Genomic DNA, 22,772 nt, shown 5'->3' on the forward strand with positions numbered 1-22,772 from the left:
TACACTAAATTCAAGTCCAAAACAACAGTAAGAGGAAATGCTTTATGATGAAGCAAGACCTTAGACCTCCACCATACACAACATCAGCCAACTGTAACCAAAGTTCATGCTACCTTAGTTCATAAGTACGCCATAACTCCTTTCTGAGCTCCCAATGTAGTCTTTCATGTCTTGTGCAAATAATTGGGGAAAAAACCTAAAATAAACATCCATTTTCAACCAATAAATGCTTGTTAATATCAGTCTTCAAAGAGTGACAATAAAAGAATCAAATAAAAAAGTAAAAAAGAACTTAAGCTTCATTCTTCAAAAGGTACTTTAGAATTTTATTATCAATCAGTGCATCCATCATGCTGTACTTAACATCCACACCATTAGCTTCAATTCTCTCTCTACCCCCTTGAATGAGGCATAAATTTAGAATTGTCCACCATATACATCTAGAGAGGTGAGCTACAAGCAATTCTGAAACTATCATTTCTATTACCTTCTCCATTCATCTTCTGGTGTTGCCTATCTTCCATAGGGTTCTTTAAATAAACATTTATTGAGTATGTATTATAGGTCTAGGAATGAACAAAATAGAAGGGTCTCTGCTATTATAAAACTTATATTCTAACAGGAAAAGTGAGACCATAAAACCTGTAATTAATATGTCAAGTGCTAATAATACAGAAACATCAAGAAAGGCAAAGGAGTTGGGATTGCCATTTTATATAAAAGTTAGGGAAAGCCTTTCTGGTGATGTAACATTTGAATAGAGATCTTAGATAGACTATAGGAGAAAGACATAAAGAATGAGGAGTGGTACAGCTAGAGAGAAGAACAAGTGAAAGAGCCCTGAGGTAGAAGCATTCTTGGCCTCCCCAAATCACTTAACCATTTCCTTTCCTGTAACCCTTCAACAGAAAACTGTAAGATTCACCAAGACAATACCTTTCTTTTTCTCTTTAGTAATTAGTTAAAACTATCATAAATCCATTACATGCTTAAATATTTTTATGAACACTAACCATTTTACAAAACAAAATTATTGATTTTACATTTTTGCAAATCTCTTTAATGTCTGACTTAATAGAAGACAGCTGCATTCTCCTATCTGCTCCTGAAGTCTATTGCGAAATGTTGTTTTGGTTGAAGTAGTTGAAAATAATCTGGCCTTATACAGATATGTAGTTGGAAAAAAGCAGGAGTCTTAATGGCACTTTCAGAAAATTGTGGTTATTCTTTGATACTATACCAAAATTTAACAATGGTGATTTCTTAAGGTTTAGTTGCAACATAAAATCTGAAATCACATTAATGAACTTTTCATACTCTGTTACAATAAAATCTATTCACCCATCTTGCAATTTTTATTATTTTTTTAAATTTATTTTTTAAATTTTTTATGGTGACATTAACAAAATCTGATGTTTCAGATGTACATTTTAACTGTAAGGCATATATATATATTTACATTGTGTGTTCACCTCCCATAGTTAGATTTCTTTCTGTCACCAACTATTTGACCCCTTTTAATTCCATCTTCCTCCCCATCCCCTTTCCCCCCTCCCCCTCCCCTCTAGTAACCACTAGTCCCTGTCCATGAGTCTCTGTTTGTCCTGTCTGTTTACTGCTTTTAGGTTTATATCCCACATATTAGTGATATCATGTGATTTTCAACTTTTTCTATCTGGTTTATTTCGCTTAGCATGATTATCTTGTGGTCCATCCATGTTGTCGCAAATGACAGCTTATCTCTTCTTATGGCTGAAGAATATTCTATAGTATATATGTACCACAGTTTCTTTATCTTATCATCTATCATAGGACACTTTGGTTGCTTCCATGTCCTGGCCACTGTGACGTCTTACATTTTAAATGAATATTTTACTCCTGTATAATTTTTACAACATGTATTGGTTATTTGAAAAACAGTGGATCCCTAAGTTATGTAGATCTTCCAAATGTTGATATATTTCATTAAACAACACCAAATCCTATTGGTTAATATCACCACCAATCTTATTAGAAAATTCTCTAAATGTTCAGATGCAGCCTAGCTTATAATGGCAAATACAAGTTTTCCAAATTTCTGGTTTTGACCCAAAAGCTCAAATTTTATTATTAGCAGCAAATACTGTCAGTTGTTTTTTCTTGAAGCAACAGGCTCACTTCATTTATGAACACGATCTGCCAAACACTCAAAGGACAATACCTCTCTAATCATTCCTTCCTTTCCATACTTACTACTACTGTACTAATTTCAGGTTTTGTCATTTCTTGATTTGACAACTGCACCAAGCTAGTCTGCCTCCAGCCTCTCCCTCTCTCCATCATCCTACCTTCTGCTACCATTTGTTCAGGTTACTACTTCTCTCAAAAGTTTTCAATGATTCCATAATACACACTGAATAAATCTATAAACTTAATCTAGCAGTTGAAAACTTCTCCAAATTTGCCCTGGACTCTATTTCCCATTTTCCTAGTACTCCTAGAAAGAGCCAGTAGAATACAGTGGCTAAAACAGAGGCTCTGTTACCAGACTGTTTAGATTAAAAATCTTGATCTGCCATTTACTAGATGATTTTGCATATGTAACTTACATCTCTTTGATTTCAGTTTCCCCCTCTGTAAATGAGGATAATTATGACAGTACCTTTAAGATTTGTGAGGATTTTTTTGAGAATTTTGTTGTAATTTATGAAGAGCACTTAGCATCATCCCTCGTACATTACACCTATTTTGTAATAAAATAATTTCAAATATTAATGTACATATATGCCTACCCTGCCACCTATCTTATGCATTCAATTAACATTATTAAATTGTGATACACCCGCATAGGGGATACAATTTCAACAAAATGAGTGACATTTATGTAAGTTATATCTCAAAAAAAATTAAAAATAAATATAGTCCTTCTGAAGAGATAGCTCTATGTATAAAAAGCTCTCCAAATTTAACAATAAAAATATGTGTGACTGTATACAGTGTATCATTCTACTAAATTTGTCAATAGTTTATAAAATATATGTATGTGTGTGAGATGTGTATTACTATATAAAAATTCTGCAAGAATAGTCAAAAAGTTATTAGGGAGCCATGAAGAATATTTACTTTTCATCTTAAAATTCTTCTGAAAGGCACGAACTTTATTTTAATCATGTCTGTTTCTTTTTATTTTTAAAAATTAAAAATTATTGGAAACCAACATATCCCAGGTCCTTCGCTTATTTATATTCTGATGGGATATGTAGGTTCTAAACAGCAATCAGAAGCCTAACGAGTCTTAAAAAGGTAGAAATGTAGATCACTCTGGAAGCTTATGAAATAGGAAGTGTCATCAGGCTGAAACCCGAAGAATAAGCATGTTGAAATCACCCAAAAAGAAACAGAAACACATATATCCTGAGCTGAGGGCTCATGTTCAACATGTCCTCCTCAACTGACTGCTCTCTTGAGCTCATTTTTTCAGCAGAAACTGAAGAGGATTTTCATGTATATTGGACAAAGGTGAGGTGTTCACTTTCTCAGCATTGTGTGTTTGAAAATGCTAAGCATGCAGGCCTTTTATCTAAATCCCATGTGATGAAACTAATGCAAACCACAATTTAAAAAAGAAATTTTAGATTGGATTAGAGAACATATTATAATCTATGAAAATTGTTAAAGTTTATATGAAACTCTACTTTTAATCATGTAGAATCATTCAGCCACTGGAAATACCCTTTTGAGAACATATACCAACTGGCGCCAAAACTTTAGTTATAAAGAGGAAATTAAGAAATGCCACTGCGTTTCTCTGCTAGATGCCAAATTAATGACTTAAGTAAGAATCTTCAATTTTATGAAAAACTAAGTAAGTGCTCTTTACTTTTGTTTGTGATGTACACACCAATAAAGAAAACATTAATTGCATGGGTTTAATATATAATTTAAGGAAGAAGATATGTGATTTAAAAACCTTGGAGACCACTATTAAAATTAATGAAATCTTAACAGCTGAGTGAAACTTCTTCATTGCTAAGTGGATCAGAGACAATGTTCAAAGCTTACATAAGAACAGGTCTACCTTTCTCCATGCTTTCTGTCTAAATGGTGGACAGAAAGGACTCTGAGATAGTGGGGTTTTGGTTTGGATTTCTGTGTTACTGGTTGAAGGAAAGCTCTGCCAGGGAGCCACCCAACCTACATGATCATGATAAACCTTTGTTGTTGGTAAGCGACTGACATTTGTTTCAGGAGAAAGTGTTAACTACCATAATATAGAGTAAAAAAACTGAACTAGGGTGAGAGCAGCATGGTTAGTGTAGGTACTTATGTTATTCTAGCAATATGTGGGAATTTCATTGAAAATCCAAGGAAAAACTCACCTATTTTGAGTATATACAATATCTTTCACCTGAATCTATCACTGCCCCACCCATATCCATTCACAGTCACTATGGTGGGCACTCGCAGTTTCCATTAACAGTTCTCTGGACAATTTCTCAAGCATCTGTATTTCTTTGAAAAAGAGCTTTCTCTATCTGAAGAAGCACACTCAATTTGGCAGTGGGGCAAGCAGAAAGTGCCTGGGAGTTAACACCCTCAAAACCTTCAACCTAAGCGACAAGAGGTAGTAGATAAATACCCTAGCCTCCTCTTCCTTCAACGGACAATTCTGAGGTATTTTCCATATGCTCTATCAGAAGTGCTCAGCAGGACTGAGCTCCAGTTGTCCATTCTTTTATACTACTAACAAATGCATCCTTAAGGCTTTCATCCCTTCCCTGTCTCTTCCCTACTCACTCAACATCTGTTCCTAGGGTAACCAAACAAGTTCTTGCCTTATGATCTTCCTTTGGGGGAACCTAAACTAAAATGTCATGTAACATTAATTTTCAAAACTATGTCTTTATAATCTACATGACTACAACTTTCCTGTCAATGTGGCAAATTACATGGGAAACAATTTATTAAATCATTAAGGTATTTGTCTCTTTGGACAACAAACTGAAGATCACAATTACCCTATATTTAGAAACTAGGATAACGACCAAAACCTTCAAGCTTTCAAAATTTGTAAAACATCGGTATATGCACTAAGTTTATTTTAAGCATTGAATACAAGGAATTAAACTTCAAAATGCGAACACCAAGGAAGAGCTCTTGTCTCTATCTAGTAGATACTCTCCCACTCCCTCTTCCTTTCTTTTGAAAACAGACTACCCTGGTCCCTGAACGGTGTGTGTAAACAACCCAGGTGTGGTTAATAATAATACCTCATCCTTCTGAGTGCAGTAACTGATTGTAGAATGGGCACGCAACCTAACATAGTCTTTCTCTAGAATTTTTCTAGCTGGAGTTGGTGGGGAAGAAACCCTCTTGCCTCATGGGTCTTGCAGATGGAAAAATGAGTCTGGAATGGATCATGGCCTTGTTCCCTGCTAAGTAGAAAAAGTCCCTGCACTAGAACATATGCTCTTTGAGGAAACAGACTTAATCTGTTTTATTTCATCATTTGCTTCTCTGCAACTAAAATCTTGTCTAGTGCATAAAAGGTATTCAATAAATACTTGTAGCTTTCAGACAGTAGGACAGAATGAAGCTAACAGATTGACACAGATGAAAGACAAAGAAACTATGAGAAAGTTTCCTAAAAGCATCTTACCCTTGTAGACTGATCTATCCAAGTTCTTAATTATTTAGAACTTCATCAATTCTATTGTCATTCTACATAGTTTAAGCTGAGTTGTCATTTGCAACCAAGAGTCTAGAAAAGTACAACCTCAAACAAAATATTCATAAAGTTGGATAAAATAAATTGGTGCTTTAATATTTCATTTTTGATCAATAAAGCATTCAAAGATAAAAAATTTCAGAGAAAAACAAAGGCACTACTCATCTAGTATTTTTTCTGAAGGAAGATTTAAGGAAATACTTTCACAATGACATGCTCAAAAATTCCATTTGAAACAATGTGAGGAATATTTCTCTCAGTTATATCCCTTCTCGGCCAAAATATCTCTAAGGATAGTTAATATAGTTTAAGCTTGAATCAGCTAACAGAGTAACTTTCAAAAAAAACAATCTGAAGTATTTCAGGGGGAAACATCTTCTGGTTTACCCGTCTCCCAAATAAGCAAACTTCATCCTCCCTTATTTATTTTGCAAGTCTAGTATTTTTTACTGCACTTTTAGCAATAAAAACAGATTTCTATAAATAAACTCACGGATTTCCACACTATGTGAGAATGCCAAGCCCACTGGCAAGTAAGCAAAACCATCCACACTGATGTTACATGATTAATATAGAGATGTATTTTTTAACAATTAAAATTTTTTCTCCTAGAATCACTATCACTTTATATCTGAAATCATGTACATTTTGCAATTTCTAACATTACGGCCTATTTGTGTTTACCAAATCAAGATGTAGGTTTAAAAGGCTGAAAAAATATTTCTGCTGAAAATGTTTTCCAACTTGTTCTACCAATTTTTCCAGATCAGTCTGTCCATTGATTTAACAGTGTATTTATTCTCTATGCTTCCCTAAAGACAATCCTATACCAGATAGCCTTAGAGGTCTACTACAGACTCCTCCAAATAGAAAGGAGAAACTTCTGGTATATATTATGTCTTATTTTTGTGTTCCTTTAAATGACCCAAGCTTAGTATGATACCTATTCATTCCATTTTGGCTAAATTACATTACTAATGCTGTGACAAAATTTTTAAAACATAGGTCTCAAAACTAAATAGATGTAAGTTGAAAACCCACATTTACTCTCTGAAATACTAAATTACTTAACTCTCTGAGGCTGAGTACACTCTTTTGTGAAATAAGAATAAATACAGCCTAATTTGGAGGCATGCAACCAACGCCTGAGGCATGAATTAAAATATTACTTCCTATCTTCTCTCTTTCTTCACTGATACAGAAAATAAAGAAATTTGGACCCCAAATCCACTGCTCCGTACTACAATTTGGATAATGCTATTTTAAATAAATGCTTATGTCAGAAGAGAATTGTTACTAATCTCTCTTTAAAAATATAGAACAGAATTTTTTTTTAATTGTACTTCCTAAACGTTTACATTCTAGATAAAAGTTTACGCATGTAGAATAGTTCTGTCCATTGATGTGACAGGTGTTTCTCAATAAAATTTTTAGGATCTAGTTGTTTTAACCAGATCTATGAAGGCTGATTTGATAGTGATTTTACTTCTAACATTACTATTACCCTATTCTTATTCTACAACCTCATCCAACACTCTTTTCTGTGGTTCAGCCATGCCAGATGTGCACTTCACTAAATATCCATTATCTCCTTACCAGCCACAATCCCAATGGCTAAGGTTCAACTTGAGATTAGTCTAAAACATAACACAAAGAGTATCAACACAAGAAGTACCATTCACAGGCACCTGTTCCTCTAGATGTAAATATTCACTATACAATTGGATTCAAAAACAGATCACTTCTATTAAAATAGAGAACACACACAAAAAGCTTTTCTTGAGCCATCTCAAAAAGAAAAATTTACCAAAATAGCTCAAATAATTTAAGCTTCCACCTAAGGAACTAGAAAGAGAGTAAATTAAACCCAAAGCAAGTGGAAATAATAAAGATAGGAACAGAACTCGGTGAAACAGAAAAATAACAATGTAAATGAAACCAAAAGCCAATTGTCTGACAAGCTCTATAAAAAAGATAAAACTCAAGTCAAACTACAAAAAAAAAAGAAAAAACACAAACTTCTAATATCAGGAATGAACACCCCCAACTATCTTTCAACTGGTGAATGAACAAACAAACTAGGGTACATTTATATAATGGAATACTATTCAGAAATAAAAAGGAATAAATTACTGATGCATGCAATGACATGAATGAATCTCAAATACATTATGCTAAGCAAATGAAGCCAGACTCAAGAGGTTAGGTATTGTACAGTAACTCATTTATACGACACGATATTCTGAAAAATGTAAAACCATAGGAACCAAAAACAAATCAGTGGCTGCTATGGCCTAGAGATAAAGGAGAATGACTTAAAAAAGCATGAAAAAACTTTACAGGTGATACAAATGCTCTATACTTTAGTTGTGGTTATAGTTACATAGCTGTTCTTTGTCAAAATCTATACAACAGTATATCAAAAAAAGATAGTGTATGTAAATTATACCTCAATAAGTCTGACACAACATACACCTGCCAAAATGAAGCAAATCTTTTAAAAATATTAACAGCTAAAACAGCTACATCTTCAATAAATAAATGGTCAGTTAACAGATATACAGTTAACAGACTTCATGTAAACAGTGAACAAACATTTAAGAATATTCAACCCTGTTATTAATAATAATTATTTCTTATTAAATGACATTAAGTGGCTACTATATGAGGTAATTAAACATTCTCTCAAATACTCACTACGACCCCAGGAAATATGTAAGGAAATACAAATGAAAACTATTATGTGCTCTGTCTCACAAAACTAAAGGCATGCCATCTAATTCTGACAAGGCTTCACAGCAATAAGACAATGTTCCTTTCTGTTGACAGGATAAACTGATAACAATCCTTTTTTGGAAAGTAATAGTACAAAGCACTAAATTATTTAAAACTTAACAAAATATTCTTAATTCTGGAGATTTTTTTTTCTTAACTGGATACACATAAATAAATGCACATTCATACCAGCCTCCAAACATACATTTACAAAGAAAGTTTTACTAAAATAATTTATAAGGAGGGAAATAAAAAAGAGAATGATTGAACCAAAATTCAATGATTTGAAAGAATATTCAACCCCATATATCCTTTCTTACCTATTTGAAGGTTCAGACTCATTAAAAATTTTATGTCATTTTCAAACATTTTTTTAAATGGATGCGACAGTGTCTTGTATGGGCAAAAAGCTTTACAGAGAGGAAACTGTTCTATAACCTCTTGCTATATATTTGGACTTAAACCCAGTTAGCAGTCAGAAGTATACTACTAATAAAAAAAAAGTATCAGACGAGTGTGTAGGTGGGTTCAGCAAAATCTCATCAACCATTACTAAAAATATGAAACTTTCCAGTATGACAGGGACTTCCAACAGAATTTCCATGGATTACTAAAGATACTAATACTACGTTCAGTAGTGAACTAGCAGTATAATCTTCAAAAGCAAAACTCAATTATAAGACAAAAAAATAGTACTGAAAACAAGCAAAATCCAGTGCTACCCAAACCAACAGGAAACAGTGACAAAAAAACAGAGGATGGGTGTAAGTTTTTGCATTCATCTATCTTTTTAAAAAATAGGAAGCCATTCTTTCATTCATTTTAATGAAATTTTTATTGGGTCTCATTTAAATCTTGCAAGTTCTCCCCATACCCACTGAAAGGATAAAGGGATAGACTAATTTTAACAAATGTTCTGGGTGGGCAATACAGTTTTTTAAAAAAGTTCAATTGGTAGGAAACTGTCCAAAGGTCCAGGTCCTAAATCTTCCTTATATGATTAAGACATAACATCTCTGAAGTAGGACAGGAATATTCCTGTGACACAAAATTGATTTCCAGGAATATTCTTTCCAAGAATTCTTAAGGACAGCATTAAAGGCAACTGTTTTCTAGAGAAGTGAATAATGTCTATCCTACAAGTCTCCTAGCAATTCCTGACTTACACAAAGCACTCTGACTCGTTAGAGTCCTACATGACCGTATCGAGCTTTTGCCATTAAGTACTACTCTTCTTATATTTTCTTTTTATTAACCCCTGAATATTGCAAAAATTCATAGTCTAATTTTCAAATCTATTTCTTCTCAATACCGTATAAGCTGATGTACATAAACTGAACATGAGTTCTAAAATAATACAAACAGACCATTTGTCCTCATCTTTACAAATATCAGTATACATACACAATGGGAAAACATAATAAATATGAAATGGTTTGCCCAGAAACTACTAGATAGATCTCAGTAAATCCCAGTAGAGGAGCAAATAAAATAACAATTATGGATTTTTAAATATTATAAATTGGAAGGGAACATACAAAAAAAAAGCCTTTTTATCTTACAAAATTTCCATATTATTATATTATTTCCAAAATGTTAAAAAATTATAGTGCATTATGCCCCAAAATCTATGGCCTACTCTGTATGCATGCAGAATAACATTTGTGAAACTAATTAATAATAACTACATTAACTCAACCAGCCAAGTAGGTTAAAAATCTCAGCCATCTATCTTTATGTTCTCATTTCCCTCGTCCCTCAAATCTAATCAATTAACAGGTCCTATCAATTCTTTGCTTCTCAAATAAGTTCTTTTTCACATTACAACCACCATGGTAAAAATAAGAGTAAATATAAAAGATTTATTTTTAATTGCTTTAAAAAGTAATTAACCATCTAAAGTAAAAATGGTACCAACGCGCTGTGGGATTTTTAACAGAGAACCAAAATATTTGACAAAAAATAGCACAAATAATGGGAGGCAGGAAATGAAGGTACAGTCATGCGTTGCATAAATATTTTGTTTACGATGGGCCGCATATATGACAGGGCCGCATATATGATAACAGTGGTATACCACAGGCTAGGTGTAGTAGGCTCAACCATCTAAATTTGTTTAAGTGCACTGTATGATTTTGCACAATAACAAAATCATTTAACAACAAATTTCTCAAAACGTATTTCCATTGTTAAGCAGCGCATGACTGTATATTAATATAAGGTTCTAATGGGAAATGTTAGAGAACACATACAAAAGGTCTTCTGAACAGGGCTACTCTAGCACAACCACTAAAAGCATAATAAAGAGGTATAACTAATAAAGAAGATAAAACAGAATCAAAAAATACTTACTCTGAAAGAAGATAAGAAAAAAGAAACAGGATCTTGGAATTCAAATATGAACTGATATCAAGTTCTAAAAATATATTTGATGACAGAAAAATGTACATCTTTGACTAAGAAATTTCACTTCTAAGAATTTATCCTATTGATAAATGCATCTATAAATGCACAAAGTAGAATAGGAATATCCAACACAGAACCAGATAACAGCAAAAGATTGGAAATGATCTAAATGTTCAAAAGAAACCTGATAAAAAAATAACATATGGTGCAGAATAAATCTATATGCACTGTCACATATGGCATATAACTCTGGAATAACTGGATTTCTCTAAGAACAAACTTAAAAGGCAAATGGGGGAAGACTTTATTGTATTTTCTTTTACCATTTATAATTTTTATCATAAGTATATATTACCTTCATAGAAAGAAAGGAAATGAAGGAAGGTAGAAGAGGAGGAAGGAAGAGGAGAAAGAGGAAGAAAGAGGAGAAGAGAAAGGAGGAAAAGATGAAAACATGCCAGTAGGTAGCCTAAAACATACAATTATAGAATCAGCATCTTGAGGGGGAGAAGTCAAAAAAATTTCCAAATTTACTTCCAAAAGAATTTTACACTAGCTCATAAAGAAAAATGAGTCAATTAAAAATGTCATATAGATTTTTTTGAATAAACTATAGGTGATTTCACCTTGACTTAATGCTCGCCTTTATCAGAAAATCGAAGACTACATATTAAAATAATACTGCAGGAATAAAAAGGTATAACCCACAAAGACAACAGACAGGAAATGAGGCAACAGCAGAAAAGAGGTTTCAACCAAGTTTTGGAAGCAGATGTATAAGTGGTAATTTAGCTGCAGTCTGATTATAAAGCTCAACTTAAGATTTCCTGATCTGCCCTAATACAAGATCTATCTAGACTTCTGCGGAAAGAAAAATATCTTGCCATTCACAGAAAAGCAAAGAGTAACTTGCTTTGTTTCCAACTTCTTACACGAATAAACAAACTTTTTCTTTTTTAACAAGCATCAAGAAAAAGAAATATTTCATTTCATTTAAAAATGAAATGTGGATACATCAAACAAAAACTCACCCAAGTAGATCTTTTGCCTTTGAGATAAATTTTATTTTTATTTTTGAAAATACCATTTTATGTATAGGTCTATAAACAAAGTCAAGAAATCAACATATGTGTACAATAATTCTGCTACACCTACATATCTGAGGCAGATCATGTTACTCAGAAATAATTTTTTCAAATTCTTATACAAAATTGTGTATCAGGCTAAACTTTTTTCACATTATCTTTGCTCATGGTTTTATTAGCTTTACTATACAACCTTGTCAGTAAATTTTCATATTGTAAAAAAATAACTACTAACTTTATTTAATCTACCAAGCCTACCTTTAGAAAAATTGTCCTATTTGACTTACTCCAATTATTTAATCAAAATGTACTGTGGTTGCCTTATGAAGTTTAAAAAAATCTATGAAAAGAAAAGGGGTTAATTTCCAGAAAGGTAAGCTAATACTGGCTATGTTTTTCCCCAAGAATGAGAAGTGAAAATATACAAAATACTGAATAGGCTTATAATCAGTTGGCCAAATAAACTGATCCACAAAGAAATCAGTCTGTACTCAGAAATGCATTAATTATTACTATATCGTTATAACTTGACTCATTGATCATGAATGCAGGGGTTTCCTGAGAAACAGAAATTATTCCAACAATTTCTCCAGAGCAAAAAAATCTGGAAAAACTGCTCTAGAGAGATTAACTAGACAAGCTCTGGACTTAAGGACAGAGGATATATCCTCAAATATGGTATGTGTAGGACTCTGCTCTGGGGAAACTAGCCCAAGAAGAAAAAAAAAAAAAAAAACTACATTCGAGAGTCTTTTCATCACTATTCTATTGCAAGACCCTCCAGTCTAACAACCTAACCCACACAGAACACCTTATCAGCATTTTTGTGTCTTATTTAAATATTAATAAAAAACTGAGGAAAGTTTCCAACACGAAAGACAAAGCTCAAGACAGAGAGCTCTGAGGACAACACAAAAGAGCAAAAGAACACTTTGAGGATATTTATACCTTTTATAAATATTTTTAGAAGATGCTGTCAATAAATAATAATTTAGTAGACATTGATAAGACAAAGAACAATAACAGAGTAAGGTAAATTCTCTTGAAAAATGAAAATAAGATGACCAAAAGTTAAAAATCAATTGAAAGGATGGAGGATAAAATAAATCTGCTAGAAAGAGCAAAAAGAACAGAGATGGACACTAGGACAGAAATAAGAAATGTACAGGTTCAATCCAGGAGGTCCCACATAGCAGGTGGTCCAAAAAGATGAAACGAAGATAACAAGAAAGAGAAATTATACAAGAAAATTCTCCCAAAATGAAGAATCTCTGGAATGAAAAACTCCAAAGTGAATGGGGAGAAAAGTGACTATGTCTAGGAGGCAGGAAGCGATAGTAGAAAGAGATGTGGCAAGGGAACATTTTATTTGATTATATATTTAGTGCTATTTGACATCTTAAATTACATACAAGTACTTTGATAAAAAAATAAAATTTAAATTTAAAAATAAGACATATATGCCATTTTTCTTCAAGTAGTCTGGAGATGGAAGTAGCTGACTTTCTGAACTTCCTTCCCTTCTACTGCTGAGTTACATATCATCTTAACCCACCCTTACTTCCTTCCCATCCTTGGAAAAAGTGTCAGCTTCTGAGATTTCCAGAGTTTACCATGTGCTGCATCCCACTGCCTCTCATATTTTCCATTACCTTGCTCCATCTACTATTTCCATCTTCTCTTGAACTTGCCATCGTTCACTCTCCTATAAATCTTTTCCTCAAACCTATAAAACATGCTTAAGTTTTCCCCATCCTATAAATAAATGAACTTTATCTCAACAATTCATCCTGGTTTGTCACTTTCCTTTCTTTCAGTTACCTAAGAGTAATTTATAATCATTACCTCTACTTCCTGACCCACCACTTTAATCTGATTTGTGCCACCAACATGCTACTCAAACTACTCTCTCTCAGGTATCAACTAATCAAATACTAATTGCAAAAGGCTCGGCCTATCTAAATCAAAAGGCATCTCCTCTGCCAAAACTTCTATACCCATCCTCTATAGTATTCACTTCCCTGCGACTCCACAATAGTCATCATATTATATATTTATGTACCTGTCTTATGTGGCTGCTTTGTGAGTCTCTGGAGTTCCCTGTTTCTTTTACATCTTTGTATTGCACAGTCACTAACACACAAGAGTAATCAAAGCTTACAGAATTGAACTTAAATATAAATTCTGCTTACCAAGATGTTGAACTAATAGTAAGGTTCTAGTTTACCTCATCTTCAACTGTAAAATACAGACATTACGAACCAAAAGGATTTCCTTGAAGGTGTGAAGTTAGCAGCAGTCCTCCAAATGGTAGAGAAACACTGAATTCTTAAAGCTGTGTATTTCACAAAGTACTAAAAAGTAGAAATCTAAGATGCCACAAATATGAAGTTCTGGTACCCTACTTCCTGATTTATTAGTCCAGAGAAGTCTATCTCTCTGCTGCTCTTGCCACTTCCCCTATCCCAATAAACCACCAAATTCATTACAACATAATGCATCCAAAGAGACAAAATAACATAAACACTACTGTTACCTACATATCAGCAACACAAAAATAACTTTTATATATATTGTACTAATGCTCTTTCTCTAATGAGGAGTTTTCAAAATATTTTCCATCAGTGCTTCTACTAACTGTTTTTTAAATTTAGAGCAGAGTAAAATCACAGCAGGGTGTGGCTTTCAAGGTCTGTGGTAGGGCCTGGAAATCTGCATTTTAAACAAGGACTCTAAGTGATTCTGAGACATGAACCACAGACCACACTCTGAGAATCAGTTCTGGATATTCACAGGCAGTGTTCTCTCCAATTTGAAATTTCGTACAACCATGAAAATTAAGCCCACACTGGCAATTTATGTTACAGCCACTAAAATTAGAAGCAAAACTAAAAAGATACACAGTAGCTAACTTTTACACTGAGGTACCCTGTAAGTATCTTTCAATTCTAAGTATCTTTCAATCTTCTTTCACGTAATCCTGACCACCATATGAAGTAGGTATCATCATTACCCATTATACATAAAGTTTAGGCTCAGAATGTTATTCACTTCCCCTTAACCCACAGCTTCTAAGTGGTAGAACATGGGTATTAAAACCCAGACTGTCTACCCAAAGTCTATGCTCATAACTTCTGTGTTATGCCACCTCTCCATTTATAATATACATATTTGATATTTTACTAAGACAAAGTCAAGTAAAAAGAGAAAAGGTACAAAAACAATGCTCACCTTCTTGATCATTTTATCTATAGTTAACACTTGCCTAGTTACCTTCTCTAAACATATCACAGTTCCTAATGATAAACTACCCTGCCAAGGAAATGACAGGCACTAAAGATGGGAAGTTTAAAATATCTGTCTGGAATGGGTGCTTGGATTACCTTATAGTAGTCAAGAGTAATCATTGGATTAATGAATGATTAGCTCTAACCCTTGGGGAAAAAAGCAACTAGGTAGGATCCAGCAGAATAGTGTAGACTCTCTAAGATCCTGAAACATTCAACTCAGGGACAAAGGTTACAGCATCTAGTTCATCTCATAGACACCCAGAAGCTGGCAGCCTGGTCTAGATGGATCCTGAAATTTGAGTCACATAAGGTTTACAGAACTAATAAAAGGTAGACACTTCCCTTCTATAGACAGTAAGGATTTTGACATTCCATTGAGGCTGCAAATTGACAGTAATCTCCCTTTAATCAAAAAGAAAGTCTAATAATTAAAAAGACTATTTTTTATCTCTTCTCTCCTTCCAATTTTAGTCTAGTGGGTTTAGGGGGCAGCAAATGGCCTAGTTTGTGTTATAAGATTTAAAATGTGAAAACATTTTGTCCCATTCTTTATGGAAAGTTCAGTAGAGTGAAACAAGAATATATTTCTGGGAAGGAAGCTATCAGACATCTACTTCGGTATAACCTAGTTGAGAGTGCTGCCCTAGGGGGAAAAGAGTTATTTTTCTGGGCATTTTTTGGGGGGTGGGAGGCAGTTAATGAGAATACATTTTATAGTATGAATATTCTATGGAATGACATGTCTGAGGGAAGGGAGCTTTGGGAAACAGGAAAAGTAGGCACATCAGGAGCCCAAAATCCAGGGAAATAGAGCCCTTCTAGAGATCAGAAGAGCACCTTCCTCCACCCATTGCCAATGATGCATTTAACCCAGCTCTGCTCGGGTTGCTGCTCTGCTTTTAGAGTCAAATAGTTAAGAGGGTAGCTAGATTCTACTATCAGAATGGGGTCACCACCTCCTTCCTACCTCTATCTCTACTGTCCACTTAAGCAGCATTCCTTCCCTTCTATTTGCCACACTATCCCAGATCCAAAAAGCTGAAGGTAAACTGAAACAATTATGTTCACCAGATATCTCAAAGAGTTGCTTCATAAACTAAGCACATGTAATTTCAGCGTGCTAGATATATCCCAGGTCCTACCTTACACATCATAAAGCTACCTACTTGATAAAGTGTAAAGACATGGTTTTGGAGTATCACCCAAAGTTCAAGTATCAACTAACTCTACCACCTGTTACTTAATATCTCTAAAAGCTACTGTGAGAATTAAAATGAGATCTTGGAGGCAAATCATCCACCATATAGCAAGAGTAACTGACAGTTACAATTTGAGGGGAAGGGCGTTGTAGTACTTTTAACAAAGTTTTTTTTTTTTTTGAAGCATTCTGCATTTTCAAAAGTAGTAGTTTGGCTCTAATTAGAAAACGGTACTGATTTTTTTATTCAGGGCAATTTTCTCCCCCAAAAAGTGTCCATTGTCTAAAATCTTTGACAAAATAAATAAAGATTTATCCTATCCACGGCATTCCTAAATGAACCCTTGAAACTTAATAAACTTAATCTGTTTATTTGGTTAGGAAGCACTGTACTGTTTCCTGAAATTCCCATTCTGCCTTAAAATTTTTAACAAAAATTCTCCAGACAGGAAAAGACAAAGGTATATGCTGGCCGTATTAATGCTTAAGCTAAAAACCACCCATTTTCTTTCTTCACTAGAGACCAACAAGAAGGTAATCAGGTAAATTTTATCTCTTTCAATTTCCACAATTTGAATTTCTTTTTTGAGTTACTCTTTATGAATGACTCCAGTGAAACCCAACAGCTCAATTCAGGACTCTTCCCAAGAAAGCTCCCAGATACAGAGATAAACAATTTTTAGGTCTCCAAAATAATAGACAAACCTTGGATTTTGTTTTTTAGAAAAACAAACGAATGGTTTTACATCCTAAACACAAAATCAGTACATCAGGAATATACCCAGATCCTCGGAAAAAGCCCATAAATCTTCCAAAGGAATCTTGCTTAATTTTCTTCTCACTTCTTACTATCTATTCATCAAGTCTTAGGAAATGCCAATACGCTCCCAGCCTCACGTCCCTTCAGAGATCCAAACCTGCTGACGGATTCCGACCCCTCATGTGGAACTGTTTTGTCAAAGAGAAATACTTAGCAGCAGCCATGTGCTGTATTAACATTAACTATATCAGTAAAACAAAGTGACAAAACACTCCTAGTCTCACCCCCCAAGGGAGGGTAAGCACTAACAAGTGGACGGTCAGAATTCCAGCCTTATCAATCTATCAGCCTGAGAAGAAGGATAGCGGCTCCACCACCACAGTAGAGACGAGGAGCGAGGCCCGAAGAGGGATGAATGAGGAGGGTGGGGAGCTGCAGAAAGGGGGCTGGGAAGGCCCGAGGAAGGCGGGGCTGCGCCATTCCGGCCCCGCCCCCATCCCCGCCCCTGACCACCCCGGCCCCGCTGCAGCGCCGCAGAACCCCCACAGTAGCAACGCGCGCCCGGGACCCCTTCCCAGCGCCGCTTACCCCTCGCCGCGCGGCCCCCAGTACGTACCTGCTTTGCAAACGGGGGCGCTCGGGCTCCTCCTCTCCGGGGAGCATCGGCTCTGCTCCGGGGACCTCCTCCGGTGCCGGACGCGGGCTGGGGGTGGGGCCGCGCTCACCTCTGCAGTCCACAGGTGGGTGGGCGACGAGCAAGGCGACGACACGGTGCCCAGCAGTGGCGGCGGGGGCTGCGGCCGTGGGGGGCTCCCGCGAGCCCCGGGCGCGGCGCCGCGCGTGGGGCTGGTGCCTCGCGTGGACGTCGCGGACGCGCCCGTCTGCGTGGCCACCGTGGGGCTGGTGCGCGCGGCCGCACTCCCGCCACCGCGCGTGGGGCTCGTGCTGCGCGAAGCCGTGCGCGGGCCCCCGCCGCTGCTGCTGCCGCCTGAGGGGCCTGAGGCGCCACCACAGCAGCCGCCGTTGTTGTTGCCGCCGCCGCCGCCGCTGCCGCCGCTCCGCGTGGGGCTGCCATGTTGCTGCTGCTGCTTCAGCTGGAACGGAACCGTCGCCCTCATGGGCTGCAGACGGCTCCCGGCTCCCCCGGCCATGGCGACCGCACCGCCCCCGAGGGAGCCGGCCGGCGTGGGGGACCCATTACGCCTCACCCGCTGGGACATGGTCCACCCTCCCCGGTGAATGGGCGAGACGGGAGTTTTTGTTGTAGGGTTGAAGGGGAAGAATTCTCGATGCCGAAGGGAAGGTCCCCGCGACGGGGTGACGAAGCCGGAATCCGAGGTGCTGTGTTTCCCGAGCCGCGGCCGGCAGTAACGAGGTGGTGCAGCCGCCGCTGCTGCTTCTCCTCATCAACAATAGTGTCTCCTCCGCTGCCCCCGCCCCCCGCGAACGCTCATTGGTGCAGCGTCAGCCGCGCTCGAGCCGCTCCACCGTGCCCATTGGCTGCGAGCATCCCGGGTCCCGGGCCCCCGGGGCCTTAGAGAGCCTGGGTTTGCGCGGAGACCGTCGGCTCTTTAAAGAGAAAGAGACCCGCCCCCCACGGTGGGGGTGGAAGGCGCGGAGGAAGCAGGCCGTGTGTATGTGTAGTGTGTGCGCGCGCGCGCGTGTGTGTGTACACGTGAGCGTACGTGTACGCGCGCGCTTGGCCACGCGCGCCTTTCCCTTCCCACTGGGGGGAGCCCCTGGCGCTCAGGCCCTGGAATATCGCCCAAGGGAATGTCCCGAACCTGAGCGGTCCCGGGGACGTTTGACGTCTTACCCTCATAACTCAGTTCCTTACCTCAGTATTCACTGACAGGGGCCGTATACGTGCAGCTCTTTCTGGCTTTTTTTCATCTTTTTGTTGTGTCCTAATTCCATCAACGTTTGGGAAGAGCTCAAAGGAGAAGAAATTTAATTAATTTTACTGGCATTTTACACCTCTCTCTCTCTCTCTTTTTTTTTTTTTTTTTTTTTTTTTTTGTTAAGCTCTGCAAAGAGCCAAATCTCAGAAAGATTAAAATCGCTGGTTAGAATGCAGTTTTAGAATGTTTTTACGAAGTCCAGTTACAAAAGCTATTACTGCCCTCCTATATCTCAAGTAATCAAGAATTTATTTCAATGAGCTACTTCACAGTTCCCTGATACTTTAGAAAGATGTCTGCTACCTTACACGTTTGTGAAATGCCACAGTTGAGTGCTCTAGTTTACAAAGAGCCTTATTTGATCCTCACAATTCATCGTTTGAGAGTACTGGACCAGTCAATATCTTTATCTAGTGGAGGAAACAGGTCTCTATTTGGGCAAGAACTCAGGAAGGCACACTAGTTCTAAAATAAATTATGAGCTCCTCATCTAGACAAAAGAAAATGGTGGACCCTTACTTCACATAATTACCTCTCAGGCTAAATTGCTGGTCAGTGATGTCTTTTCTCCTTACTACTTTATTAGATGTACATTCTAGACAGATTTCACCTTGTAAAAATGTGGGAGTGGAAGGCACAGTATGCTTTGCTTTAGACATGAAATTCTGCTCGGTCCCTGTATATTGTGATGGAAAGCCTTTGAAGACCTAGAGATGCTATCTGGATGTCAGATCTACCACTTACTATGTGATCTTTTACAGGTAACTAGCCAGTTTCCTTATATGTAAAATGCAGTTAAGCAATGTCATCTCCTTGCGATTATTAATCAGTGGTTAAATGAGAATGTGGTATGTAGAAAGGACTCAACAGCTCCAAAGACTCCGTGTGATTCATAGGTCCACATCTCTCTTTATTACCTATACCTTCTCTTTCTCCCACCACAAAGAGAGGGCCCAATCCTGGGAAACTGCCTAGTTAGCTTATGCTCTGAATAGACCTGACATCACTACCCATCCCACAATGTAGAGTGACGACAAAAACAGCTTCTTCCCAGATAGGACACACAGGAAACTGCCAGCAAGATCCATGCAGAGAGCTAAGGCTGGTCTTAAAACAATGGGTAAGAGAGAAGATAAACCTCTAAATAAGGATGCAATTTGTCCTGCACTAAGTAGGAGCTCAGTACGTATTTTCCGAATTAAACCGTGAGAGTTTAGCAGCCCCAATGTCTTAGGCTTCCTCAATAATCACTTTTGATGTTACCAAACTAGAGACCTATTTGTTGGTGGCAAGAGACTTTTAGCTCTTCTGAGCTAAAGTACTGATTTTAGGACAGAAATTCATTAGATCAAAGAGGTAAAATGTCTTTGGCTAAACCATGAATTCACCTTTTGCTTCTAGTCATGTTCGCTATAGAAATTCAAACTCCACAGCTCCAGAAAATGCCTCTTTTTTATCTTGTTTAACAACTTATCTCACTTCATCAGTTTAGGTCTTAACTTTAAACATAGGAGGGCACATCCATCAACTGAAGCAGGTATTAACCATTTCAGACAACTTTGTACAAAAGGATATTTGTGATGACTTGTAAATAAAACTTTGGAGATATGAAATCATCAAAGAATACCAAAAAAAAAAAAAAAAACATACTTAGATACCTTAGAACTCTTTGGTCTGGTTTTAAGATTTAATGGCAATGCATAAAAGCATCATTCACTTGACTTTATCATCTGTCACTGAAGATTCAAAACGGTCTGCATCAAGGTGATGTACTACTTGTCTTCATTTTGCTAGTTTATCTATGGAGAGAGTCTTTGCATCTCAAGGATTAACAAAATAAACATATCTCCCTCTAGTTTAATCCTGTTCTCAGGATATAATTCAGATTATCCATTTTCTCTCCAAAGTTGAAAAGCGACTGTATGAAATTGAGGAAGCAACATATTTGAATTGGTTCTTCTCTTTAAACTTCAGAAGACAAAACTGATAGGTGGGTTTTAAGAAAAAGTTTATCTTTTTGGAGTTCTTTTTCTCATAGGTTTAGTAGAATGAGCCATATTCTTTTATAAATCTCTAAAATATTATTGAATGGAATATTATACAGCCACTAAAATGATAATTTTGAAGTCATAAATTCCTTTCACCTTAAAATGGAAAAAAATATATATCCATTGCAGCTGCAACAATACAAAAATGCGTGCATTAAAAATAAATATTGGAGGATAAAATATTGATATGAAAATAAAATAGTTATTTTTAAAGAAGGATTTGGGGAGGTATTGCTTTTCCCAAGAAATGTTAATATATAACTTCCTAATAAAAGGGGAGAATTGTCAAAACTTAAGTTGCAAAGTGATGTCATCTATTTAAAATCTGACTGCTGCTTCACTGAGACTTTTATCAGCCTTCCATAGCAGTGTTGCTCTTACCTCTCTGACTATTCATTGGTCACTTTTGCTGGCTCCTTCTCAATCTGACCCAAGCCTTTCCACTGCACTCATTCCCTAGCTCTGTGTGTTTAAGGAACCAAGGGAAGACCGTAGGCAGATAGCTTCTTCATTTGTGCACTGAATTCCACTGACCATCACACTGCCATCTATTCCACTACCCGCTTGGCATCTCTCCTGTATATCTCACATGTGCCTCAAACCTTATTCCCAACTGAATTCATCTTCCCACCACTCACCCAACGACAACTGGCTCCTCTTCCAGTTTTCCATTATTTCGATAAATGGTTCAACTATCTACTCAGTGGTCTAAGTTTAAACCCCGAAAGTCATCTCGTCTCTCCCTTTTGTCAAGTTCAATGACTCACATATCTTAACTACTCTAGCTTCTAAATCTCTGTGATTCCACCACTGTTCTCTAACCTTGCCATCTCTTCTAGCCATGCCTCTTAACTTCTCTGGCCAGTACTCTTACACTTACCTAGCTAGTCTCCTTAGATTATTTCTGCTCCAGTTCTCTAAATACCCCACTTCCCCAGGTTTCCAATTTCTCACCTGTAATCCAGTCCCCGCACATCTATAGTGATCTTTTAAAAACAGAAACTTAATAATCTCACTCTACTGGCTGAAGCTTTCCATTTCTCTTAGGATAAAACTCCCAATCCTGAGGTTTACCACACATTCCATAAGCCTACCTGTTTTCCCCTCTAGGCTCCAGCTATACTGTCCTTTGATGTCCCCCAAATGCTCCATACTCCCATCCTGAGGCCTTCTCATTTGTTATTTTCTTTGGCTCAAACACTCTTCACTTTTGTCACTTGGCCAACTGGATCAGTTTTTGGATCAGGAAGGCCATTTAAATTAGCTTCCTCGGGTTTAGAGTAACACCATACTTCCTTGTTGTTGTCATTATAACAATTATCTGTTTATTCTTAAAGTTAAGCTCTATAAGAACTTGTTTGTTCACTGAACAAATATTCGTTGGCTGCCTTCTATGTACAAAGCAATTTGTGAGACATTGACCCTACAGCAATGAACAAACCCACAAGCTCCTTGTCTTCTTGGACTTACATCTGCCGAAAAGACAATGAACAAAACAGGCACGTGTAGATGCATGCATAACCACACACATGAATAAATTACCAATCGCAAAGATCTCTAAAGGAAGCCATAGAGTGCCATAAAAGAGAGCTACAAGATATA

At 36.9% G+C, this 22,772-nt stretch overlaps 1 protein-coding gene across 3 annotated transcripts in view; it reads right to left on the reverse strand.

Moving 5' to 3' along the window:
* The window catches only part of FAM117B (family with sequence similarity 117 member B), an 80,697-nt gene extending 62,065 nt beyond the window's left edge, over positions 1-18,632 (reverse strand). For 2 of the 3 annotated variants that reach the window (XM_036236219.1, XM_036236218.1), the window contains exon 1: positions 17,838-18,632. In XM_036236219.1, the coding sequence (XP_036092112.1) occupies positions 17,838-18,441 (604 nt within the window). In that variant the 5' untranslated portion in view covers positions 18,442-18,632. The remainder of the gene's footprint in view (positions 1-17,837) is intronic. The other variant, XM_016161916.2, reaches the window with a different exon arrangement.
* Between the last annotated feature and the right edge of the window lie 4,140 nt (positions 18,633-22,772).

This window comes from Rousettus aegyptiacus, unplaced genomic scaffold (assembly GCF_014176215.1).
Source record: "Rousettus aegyptiacus isolate mRouAeg1 unplaced genomic scaffold, mRouAeg1.p scaffold_m13_p_2, whole genome shotgun sequence".
Classification (NCBI taxonomy): Eukaryota; Metazoa; Chordata; class Mammalia; order Chiroptera; family Pteropodidae; genus Rousettus; species Rousettus aegyptiacus.